A 12013-nucleotide genomic window follows, 5' to 3' on the forward strand; every position below is an offset into this window, starting at 1 on the left:
GGTTGTTAGGTTTCGAGGATCGTGTGAAAGCGGTGGAGTGATCAAATGTTTTTTCTGTAGGAGTACTTTTTAAATATTTGAAATGAAATGCCGTCTGCAAGTAGAACCTACGACCTCTCAATAACCTCTCTATTGAGAAGTATGAATCTTTGCCACTCAACCAATCCTACATTGACAAGTGATCAATTTTTAGGTCTGGTTCGATCAAGTTCCCACAACATCCGATCTGTAAAATCATGTCACCCTTTGATCGGGTTTGGTTCATTGGTCCAACCAAAACAAATTCAGTCACTTTCAGGTTTTACAAGTAAAAATCCAATACCGAATTGACGAGGAATTCAATTACATCAAAGTCTATTCTAGGTTATCAATTACATCAAGCCTATTCTAGTATTCTTAACCATTTTTGTTGGCAACCAGGATTCAATTTTTTGTTTTGGTTGCGTCAAGGAGAAAAAAGCTCCTTTTCTTTTCAACATTATAAGATCACATCAAAGTCAGATCTTCTAGTCACATAAGGAAAAAAAAAATTCTAACCCACATTTCAACACATATCTAATTCAAAGCAAGATTTTATTTTTTAAAATCAAGTCATAATGTTCAGAAAAATTCTTTTTCATATGGTAATGGATTCAGACTCCTTAGAATGGTAAAGATGGTTTATAAAAATACAAACATAAAATTCATAAAATCGCTTTGTTACTAATCTTTTGGATTCTTATAAGCAAATTCAATACTAATTTGAGTTATAATTATCACTGATTCATTCCGTATTTCAAGACATTGCACAACGTCCTCCATTGCATACAAAGTCTATCCACTAATTATCATAGTTCTTTTTATTTTTATTTTTTAATTCAAATAGTAAATTCAGAATGTTCTATTCCTTAATACCGAAGGCTTGGACCGTGGACGTGAAGATTAAAGCCAAATTCAAAATTGTTACATTAGCCAATAAACAATGTGAATGGATGCAAAAGGCTGTTTTTTTTTCTTCTTCAACTTATGAAGTGGCAAACATATGCAACAGTAATATAATAGGAAAAAACGTGTCACACTAATAGGAACAAACCAACAAGTGTGAAGAGCTCACAATTTAATTCTCCTTATGATATATTTAAATTATAAATAAATATCTTGAGGATGTAGTCGAGAAAGCACAAGCTTCCCCAAATGAACCTCAGGTCCAAAAGGGGGAAAAAAGGGGAAGAGAGAGAGGGGGAAAGAATAATCACATCCAACCATAGTCCCAGAAGCTGAACACTCTAGAGGAACTTCCTACGTTTAACATCAGGAAATAAAACAAAATGAAGTTTGGAAATAGTAATATTGCCAATGAAAGAACAGGAAAAATCTTGCAAACCAGTAATTAATCAACTCACAGTACTCTTTTATTCGGCCTCAAGTCTACAATTTCCAATAAGCTCCAAAAGAACTCTCAGAGCTAGAGTGTGATGGTGTTATTTGCTGGGTAGCTTCCATGTTTTCTGCTTGAGTGTTGCTTGTTGCAAAAATAAATGGGGATCTCACACGACAACAGATTTATGGCGGTGACGGGGAAGGAGAGGTTGGAGGTTTAAAATCTGGATACTGCATTCAAACAGAGAAAGCCAGCACATCAGTTCACATCACAAGATGGGGAACTAGTTCATCTATGTGCAGCAGATAATCATCAAAGGTAGAGAAGGTTTCATCAACCATCATATGGAAATCAAATGGAACTAGTATATGAAACTACAAGTTCCTTGAATAAAAAGTCAAGAATATTAAGAGTACTAAAGAGGCTTTACAGTTGGATATGGTGACAATGCCTGTCTTAGTCCCGGAACTGAATCTGCTTTTACTTCTGTTTTGGGAACTGAATTTATTTGTGGCACAGGATCTGAAGTAGTTTCGGCTTTTGGCTCCGGATTCAACTCCGGAGCAGCTTCATCTTTTTGAATGGCGTCAGAGACTGCATTTTGGGTTCCCTCCGCTGGTGCTGGCAATGCCTTGTTATTCAAGGAAGGTGGTAGAAGAGCTGTCCCAATTTGCTGAAATTCAGTAAAACAGCAGCAGATGAATATCAGAAGAGGTGACAAATTAACTACAATTAAATGGTTGAAAACAAACAAGTTGATTTCCATTTTACAGAACATTACGTACTTGAGTGTCTACTGTAGATTACAAACATATCATCTTCTACTTCAGAAGTTTTTGCAGTTGCAAACTGAAATGCGTTTGTAGTAGATGGATCATTAGACAAGCATGTAACACTGACCTTTAAGATGTTCTCAAAAGCTCATGCACATTATATAGACAGCTTGTCTCATATGTTATTTTATGACAACAATTCAACCTTATCCCAACTAAATGGGTCAGCTGTTTCATGTTATATTTCGAGATTTTTTTTCAGATTCTGCTGCTTCTCAGGCATTTTCAAGCTTCCCCATTGCACTGTTTCACTATATCACACAGTTATGACCACATAGCCTTCGTGCACTTACGAGTAATTTCTTCTATTAGAAACTTCTATTCAGGGTGCTCATACTCTCTACGGTGGGAGTGCAAATATACAGTGAAGGTTTGGGGCTTACGTGCAAACACTACAGATGAGCAATCTAGAGGGCCAAATCAGATAGCCTGGTTTCGCAAGGCAGTTCAAGTGGCTGAAAACCATGAATTGCAGGGGCCAAAAGTGTGAATTGACAGAAAAGAAGATATGTTACATTAGATAACCAAAGATGAAGTTTATGTGGAGGTTCACTTTCCTACCTTAATATCACCAACAAGCTCTTTGGGAGCAACCTTGGTGTTCAGGAACTCCCCAACCTGTTGCAGTGTTTCCTTCCTATCCTGTCAGTGGAAAATAGACGAGGTTAGCTGCCTTGATCAGAGATCATGCCAAACATAGTAGAGCTCAGTTGAGAAGGAAAATTTGAACCAAAATGGGCAGAGCTTTTCTGCATCAGAAATAAAACCACCCTCTATCACTCCAAAACCACCAGAGAGATGGTGAGGGCGGCTCATTGATGAGGTATCTTATATGAGGGTTCCTATAGCAAGCTTAACTGAAGTAATCATCTCAGCAAGGCTACACTATAGGTCACCATATAGGTAACACAAATATACCTAGGTTGTGAAACTTAACAATCCAGATGATGTTGCTGGCCAATGTGGTTGCGCACAAATGCAACTTTCCTGACAGATAATACCCACACCATATGAATGGAGCCTTTCTGGCCACAGATCATTTTCCTAGAATAAGCTTCTTTAGATGATTTTTTTGGGGAGTGTGGGGGTTGCTCAACTTTCTTTAAGGATCAAATGAAAAGTTTGATAGGAAATTCATGACTGACTTACTTCAGCAAATAAAAATTTCTTGCTAACAAGTTGAACCACTGCAGCTGAACCCAAGAGTTGAAGTAAAGTTTCTATCTGCATAATTCAAGTTCAAGCCATTAAAATTAATTGAAACCAACAAAAGATTCAAATCCAAGCCATGAGAAAAATTTACAGCCCAACAACCTCTGTAAATGCCAATAAACCCAACCCAGTCGCTGCTGCTATCCCAAAGGTAACAGGCAAAACACCAGAAGTATCCTGCAATGAGTGCATCTTCGTCAGCATTAAAAGAATCAATCCCACAAAGATTCTAGAAATTTAACCATGGTGCTTTCTTTAAAAACTATGTGATATACAGTTAGAAGAAACAGTCACCATTGAACAATTATAGTTTCTTGCATAAAGTTGAAGTTCATTCCTTCTCTTTCTTTTTGGTTGAGAAGGAACTTTTGGGTATTCATTTAAACGATGAGCATGGCCTACAGAATTCATCAATGTTATATGCCCTGCAAGGAGATTTAGTTACATGTATGCAAACCTTTAGACAAATGGGAAAACCTGGAATACTATGTTTCTGATGACAGAAAGGGTCACTTGAAATTTCTAGCTTGTCCAACGTGAAAACTATTGCTCAATTGAAAACACATACACAAGTGTGTTTATGTGTCAGAGTTGTACAATAAAATCTAGTTATAAGACCAACAAAAAAAGATCTACAATTATTGTACAATGTTGTGTTCGATGGAAATTTCTAAAAATATTAAGCACTGTCATTCTACAACAAAGAGACCAACATGTCAAATTAGCATTAAGGATTTACCAAAACCTAGTAAACTAGAAGAGATTCTAATACTTAAAATCATCGAAAATGTTTAGACACTTACTTCAAATGTACCACTTATTGCCTCTGTCAAGTTACCGAAATCAAGACTCAGAGTTTTCTTTGGTGGTATCCAAGGTAGACCACTATTCTGTAACACTGACCTCATGTCAATGATTTTCCAATACTATAAACATAGAATCATAAAACAAGAAAAATAAATGAAGGCATAAATTTAAGCAAAGAGAATGAAAAGAGGGACCAGCCATCCTTGGGATCCATCTGCACCATCTTTAATTGCATAAGCAGCTTTGAAACCATTTACAGTGACCAATTCAGCGACCAATTCAGAACTTCCATCAAACCTGCTTTTGATCACAGTTCCGGTAGGGTTACAACAGAAAGCTAGATTTTAAAGAAGAGAATGCATTCAGTTTGACGGTAAATATTTATATGATCCAATTTGACAATAATAACAGTAGATACAATAAAAAATGAGGTAGCCGAACTTTATTTAGAGGATTCATTAACTTGTTCGTTGATTTCCCACATAAACATAGATGCATCAATCTAAGGTTTCATGAAGAGGTCATACTAAATGGAAGATCAGCTACTCAAATGTGCACACCACACAATCCAACCATGTCATAGACAGACTGTTCTAATAACTGCTCTGAGACCTGGGTTTGCTTTGTTCCACTGGGTTTGGAGGTTTGATGATTGATCAAAGCACTCGAGCTATGACTGTAGCCCCCATTAACCTGGCCAGGCTTCATAAAACTGATTAATTAGTTGACAGCAAAGTATTCCAAACCATGGTTCTCAAGCGTTGAAAACAGAACCAAAGGTTCAGGTGATCATGATTCATATGTATTATAGGAGTTCCTCTGTAGATTTCCCGAGAAGAAAGAGATCCTGGTCACATGACTCCATATAAATATATATAACAGATGAGTTCTACAAATTCATAACTTGCCACTAACTTGATACAAAACAATAAATAATGCATATTGCCTACGTTGTATCGAGGATACACCAAATTCCTCCAGTTGTTTATGTATGGTGCATAAATGCTGAAAACTTTGCCAACATGATATAGATCTGCATATATTTCACTAATGTGCTTAGCCTGCTGTGATTTGGTAGGGAGTTGACAAGATAGCACTTAATGGAGTGATGCATAGGAGAAACTGATGAGACAATGGCGGTCGGTCCTTTCTAAAGTTCATAAGTACATGGCAGGCTTTTGGGTTTTCATACATTATGATCTTGTTCGTAGAGACCGAATGTGAACAAGATGACTCTTGAAGCCAATATCAAATAAGATGGATGCTCTTTGAAACAGTGGTTAAGCGGTTATAAGAATAAGTGTACCGTAAAGCTAAGGAAGCTCTATAATTGAAATCAACAACATTTTTCAGATTCACAATTAGGCTGCCAGTTTCTGTTTCTGCAGAACTCTAAAATGATCCAACCTTGCGTGGGGTGTGGGAGTGGAACCTCTCCAATACAACCAATAGACATAATAAATATCGAAATTCGTTTGTAGAAAATAAAAACAAATTATGGGTTTTAGAATTTTACTTGTCTAGAATAAACAATGTAGTTTTCTCTGGTTCTTTGAACTTCAAGCTTAGCTTCTTCAAGAACCCGGGCTTGTTTTGTCCATTATATGCAATTGACACAGCTTTCTTCTTCAATCCCCGTATATCTGGGCTGCCAACCTCCCGAAACTCTACCGGCGACCTTATATCAAGCAATTGAGCTTCAACATCCTCGGACAATTTGGCATAAGCATTCTTTGCAGACTCAACACCCCAAGGTTTGGATTTCTTCAGAAGCTGAGATAAAACTAGAGGAAGAGCTAAAATAGTAGCTCCACCAACTATGATTGCTGGGTTCTGTACAGCAAAATTAACAACACCATCAACTAGGGCACCCACATCAAAATCAGAACCATTCTTTGATGTAGATGATCCTACAGACTGCTCTAGAGCCTCATCGTATGTGAGAGCGCTTGCAAGTCCACTGCTAAAGACAGAAGAAAGAACCACTAGACTTCCACTGAAATTGCTTGATAGAACTTGTGAAAAATCTGCTAGGGAATAACCTGAATTAACAGATTTGGAAAGTTTGGCTGTAGACCTAGGAGGAAGAGATAAAATCTTCCCTGGTTCTGTCCTCCTATCAGAAAGAATTGAAACTGGAGTCAAATACAGTGCATTGAGGGTCTCCATGGCATAATTCTATACCACAAGCAAGTGATCAAGGCTTTCAGGATATTAGCTGAAGAGCTTCCATTCCAAATGAGTTGCAGGTCTTGAAATTTTTGTTGTCCTAAAACTTTTTTAGGATGGAAAGCTTGATTGAGGCTTCGAGAGGGAGTAGGAGCTGACATGGAATTGGAAATAGGTAAAGGGCCAATAGAAGGAGTACACGTTGCACTATGAGGATGAACTCTTCGAGCAGGATGGACTCTTCGAGTCTGTAGAGAACGTGTGGCTCAGAAATGAACACTTTCTAAAGAGGAAGAAAGATAATGGAGTACTGAAATCTCTGGAACCCCAAACCTTTATTTTAAACCGGGTCTGATTGGTTCCCGGTTGGTTGTTCGGCTGGAATTTAAGTGGGCTTTTCTGATAAAGAATCATGGTGGGTTGACTTAGCTTATAAATTAGTGGTATTATCCGAATCACCTCACTTTTGAGGTTCACATACTGTTTCTTTACACTTCTTCACTTTACAATAGATGTGAGATTCACGTCTGAGTATCAATAACATGAATTAGAGATAGGACTTACTGTGAATTTAATGTGAAACCTAGTCTTATTATATGGTAGAGCAGCGTCTAAAAAGCAGTGTATGCTCCTCCGATAAGGACTCCGTATTCGGAGTCAAAGTGGTCAGATTTTATTGTGAGGCTCATATCATACGATAATGGATCTCCTTTTTTTTTGTCCAAAAGGATTCAGTTCAGAACGTAATTCTAAAACCAACCCTGGCCTGGTGGCCAACCATGGGCTAAAGCTTGGAACAGGTGCGCCAGCAGAGCAAATACCCATCAGCAATGTTATATTTGGCCTCTCCACTAACAGGTTTGACTTTTGGGTGGAAATAGTGGGCCATTAATTTTTTGTTTAAGAAGTGGGCCTTGAATTGATAGGCCCATAATCAACCAAGCCCACACATTGAGGGCCCCAATGTGAGGTTGAGCAGGATTCCCCCTCCCATTAACAGCTTTTAATCGAGTGGTCTGGATTCCCCCTCCCATTAACCACTTTTAATTCACGCATTTTTCACCAGTTTTTTTAATTTTTTATGTGTGAGTCCCTTTAGTGGACCACAAATTAATGTTGGGTCTCTTTAATATAATATATTATGTGTGGGTCCTAACCAGACTAACGCCATTAGTTGCCTTTAAGTATATTCAAATTTCAAACGTAAAGGGATTAAAATGTCCCCTTAACTTGAAGGGCACTTTTGTCCTTTCACGTTTGAAACTTGAATATGCTTAATGGCAGCTAACAATGTTATTTTGCTTGGGACCCACATGTAGGATATTACATTAAGGGGACCCAACATTAGCTTATGGTCCACTAAAAAGACTCATACGTACAAAACTCAATCTCTTATCTTCTTCCTACCGTTGCCTGTAGCATTGGAGATTGTAGAACAAAGTCTAATTAATTTCCTTGTTTTGAAGTTTTCTGGCTCATAGCGATGAGAAATCTTCTCCCCAAGTTTGAGGGCTCCTAGTGGATTTTTGGTTTTCAAATTTGTTAAAATCCTTTTTTGATACATATTTGATTATCGTTATTCTAGGATGTTATTTAGGTTGTTGGAGTTGTAGAAAATGAGGAAGTAGTAATTGGGCGATGTTAAGGGAGATGTTGATAGAGTGCAGCAAAGACAACAAGGTAGAAATGGTTGGATAAAGAGCTGAAATTTTCCTTGGTTTTAAAGGTAAAAATGTCAAATACAGAAGAAAGAAGAAAAAAAAAAGGAAAAGCTTATGTAGCTCATCATGCAATTTTCTAATAATGCAATAAGATCTCTCATTACCTCTTCAGAAAGTGCTTGTTGCAATGAATCACCTCCCAGAACTTAAGGTGACAACTAGTTTAAGAAACTCATACAAAAAAAGTTTGCTTTAAGAAATTCATACAAAAAAAAAGTACTTTAAGAAACTCGTACAAAAAAAAGAGTGTTTTAAGAAATCAGAACCATTAGACATAGACTGTTAAAACCAACGACTAATACGATTCCTGGCTTCTCAATTTACATCCCTTCCGAGAAGCGCCATGACTGAGATGCATCAGTTGAACTATCTTGAACCAAGCTTGAGCCCTTGGCTTGGTTCAAGTGATCTACTCTTGTTCAGTGGTTTGGACCGTAATGACCATAACAGAAAGACACTTGAGATCATTAAGGATTTGATGTTAGTTTGTCATGTATGAAGGTAAAAAGCGGGTTTTCAACATGGTTAAGACTTTGGCCGTTTAGCTATACAAGGATGATTTGTTAATTCCTATTGTTTCTGAGGTAAGACAGAGTTTAGATTGATCATACACTCCTTCATGCATTAGACCAGATATTTTGGTTTTAACATTTGAGTTTTGTTGGTTTCATGGTAGCTTTACATTGCGCTAAGCTTAATATATGATGAACAGGAGATCCTTGTGAGCTTGTCCTGTTCTAATCTACAAATTAAATGTTACCCAATGTTGGCTGAGTTATGAGCTAGCAAGAATTAAGCTTGATTAATTTGAGCATACATGGGAGAGTCCACCGAAACATGGAAGAATTGATTAAAATTCAACTGGTACTGTTTCTTTCTCTGAAAATAAAAATTTAGGTTTCGTGGATTGAACTACTACTACTACTACAGGGTGGGTGGCTTGCCTTGTATTGAATTTCCCTGCGTGTAAATTAATGCTTCCAATGTTTATCATGTCTATGTTAGTTTATGCTAGCGAAAATAGCTAAGCAGATCCATCATCTTCTTTGCTACGTGCATGTCTTCTTTCAGTAGACTGATCAAGTGTCAACGCCACCAGTATCATCATCATTGGCCCAAGTGAACAAGCAGCACTGTGGCATCTGCCCAAAGGGGCCATGCATATGGTATGCTTATGGAAGGCTGGTGGTAATTGACGACCAAGGAATTCCGCTTTGCCTTCAACCGATTCAATCCATCCCAAGTTGTTGCCTTGCAATCTGCGATCACCGCACGGACCAAATTAGGATAACCACTAGAAAGCGCTATCACTCCTTGATCGGTGAGACGGTGATCCCACCCCAGCCCTTAGATAATAAGATTTTTCAATGCCATGAATTTAGCAGCGATTAATTTCATGTCGGCATCTCGAATTGTACGGTTCCCACAAAGTGCTAAGCTCTCTAGATTTGGGCAATTCTCAGTTAGCATGTTCAAACTCAAACAAGTAGTGTTTACAAGCCTTAGAGACAGTTCCTCAAGTTTAGGGCACCTTTTGGCAATAGCGGAGATGCCCTTGTCCCCTAATCTGTGAGATTCTCAACGATTTTGGATGTCGAGTCTTCTCATAAGCTTGTAGCGATGTACGAAAGCCCTGCATTCATACAATTTATAGTTTTGACAAGGTGCAACGTCTCCAAATTACAAAATAAACCAATAATCTTGTGCAAATAAGACAATCACAAAGCAAATAAACAACAAACCACCATAAGAATGAAAGAGAAATGCAAACAACATACAAGAATTTTACGTGGTTGACTAAACTGAAATAATCGAGATTAGCTACATCCACAGGAGGAATTTCACTATTTTAATCTTCAATATAGTAAAGATTTGAGTGTGATACAATGTAACATCAAGTCACACCACCTTCTCAAACTTCCTTGAAAATACCCTTCCACTTCAAGCTCTTGAAGAAAATCCTTCAATCCAAGCTCCAGCTTCAATAGAATTGCAATGGAAAAGAATACAAAAGAGAATAAACTCTTTTCTTGTAAAACCACAAGAAGAAGATTACAAAAGTGCAATCTCGTTTTTACTTAAAACTCACTTTAGAACTTCCTAGAAACTCTATTTTTTTTTCACCTCATTTACCTCTCCTTCTCCCTCCTTCTCCAAATGATTTGATCTTTGAAGGTTTTGCTACAAAATACCTTCCTACTTTGAATTATTTTCAAGAATTATTCTATGTAGATTATCCTCCCTAACCACATTTGGCACATTGACATTTGAGGCTTGAATCATTGGGACAGAATTGGTAAGATTGTCCATTGATCTTAAATATTCCACTGTAGAATTGCGAGAAATCTCAAAAATATTGAGATTTTGACGATATATCGCGAAATTCGGCGATATATTAGTTGATTTGATGATATATCGCGAAATATCGCCGGATTTTCGACCATTTTTTGGCCATCTTGGTTTCGCCGCCAATATTGTTTCGTCCACCACTGAAACAACCAAAATTCGGTGACATGTTACACCATGCCTGATATAGACTCCAAAGGTAATTACCCTATTTAGGTTATATAATTTCCTTTTGGAGTTACAAACTATCATAATTAATGAGTGTTAGAAACCATCATATCTTTCTAACATTATCCCAATATGTTAAACTAGGTTCATCTCTGGCTCAATCGGTCAGCCTTTCATTATAGCATTAACTGAGGCCAACATAGAAGTAGTTCTCAACTTCTCATAAATGGGCTAGAATTGGTAATTTTTTGACAACCACCAGAGTTTTTTTTTTTGAAAGGTAGCTTGTTACTATGGGGTGAGAATTAAATTACTAATATACGCTGCCGAGTGGGTGTGAACCCAAGACCTCCCCGTGGGAGGGCGGGTCTTTAACCGCTTGACTAACCCATCATTGGCCAACCACCAGAGTTATATTGCTTTGAACTCATTAGACTTAATCATATAGAGCACAGATGCCCCTCTTGAGGGTATCAATCCACTCATTGATGACATCAAAGACTCGGGTTCACTGTTTGGTTTGTGTAGGTCCCTTCATGTTTCTAGATTGATCATGTAGCAGCCGATCATCTATGCTTGAAATGCCAGGTCAGTAACATCCACGACTATTTGGCCTCTCTCCACTCTTTGGCTTTAATCTCTATGTAATCCTCAATCCTTGGCTTGTACAATTTCTTCTTTGCAAGCAATTACTCTATTCTTTGCTTCCGTATTCTTTAGTTTTAAATCTTACATTGAGTCTCCAAACAATCTATATTCTAGTTTTCCTTTTCTTTTTTCTTTTGATGAGATATTTATTCTAATTTCTAAACCGGGTTTGAATTGATTCTCTGTTGATTGTTGGGCTGGAATTTAGGTGGGCTTTTTCTATAAAAAATTAAGGTGGGTTTGTTTAGCCTAAAAGTGGTAGGTGAGTAGGTGCTCGAATCACCTTCTTAGTCAGATCACATTAATATTTTTTCACCACATAATATGAGTAGGGCCCATTTGAGTCTTACTGAATATCTCACAATAAATTATTTTATCAATACTTAGATGTGGGCCCTATATCGGTGATCCTCCCTTAGATTCTATTTGTGAGGCTCATACCATACGAGATTGGTTCTCCTTTCAAATCTAAACCATAACGTAGAAAACCAACCCTGGCCCGATACCGGACCAAGGGCTAAAGCGTGGAACCGCTGTGCCAGCAGAGCAAATACCCATCAACAATGTTGTTCTGGGCCTCCACTAATGGGTTTGACTTATGGATGGAAATAGTGGGCCTTGAGTTATTTGGGAAAGATGTGGACCTTGAATTGGTAGGCCGATAAGGCCATAGTCAACCAAGCCCAACCATTAAGGCCCACAATGCTACTTTGACAAGTTTTTTTTTTTTTTAACCTCCCATGTAACAG

General features: G+C 37.7%; 1 protein-coding gene across 1 annotated transcript; it reads right to left on the reverse strand.

The window, feature by feature from the left end:
* Positions 1 to 1086: 1086 nt before the first annotated feature.
* Positions 1087 to 6567, reverse strand: TROL (thylakoid rhodanese-like protein). The gene is made up of 8 exons (XM_089158950.1): positions 5729 to 6567; positions 4407 to 4509; positions 4209 to 4295; positions 3508 to 3582; positions 3343 to 3417; positions 2755 to 2835; positions 1791 to 2033; positions 1087 to 1590 (listed from the first exon to the last, which is right to left on the reverse strand). Exons 1-8 carry the CDS (start codon positions 6379 to 6381, stop codon positions 1543 to 1545), a joined length of 1365 nt encoding a protein of 454 aa, XP_089015076.1. The 5' UTR covers positions 6382 to 6567; the 3' UTR covers positions 1087 to 1542.
* Positions 6568 to 12013: the final 5446 nt, after the last annotated feature.

This window comes from Hakea prostrata, chromosome 6, assembly GCF_041222555.1.
Source record: "Hakea prostrata isolate BN-2017 chromosome 6, UWA_Hpros_2, whole genome shotgun sequence".
Taxonomy (NCBI): domain Eukaryota; kingdom Viridiplantae; phylum Streptophyta; class Magnoliopsida; order Proteales; family Proteaceae; genus Hakea; species Hakea prostrata.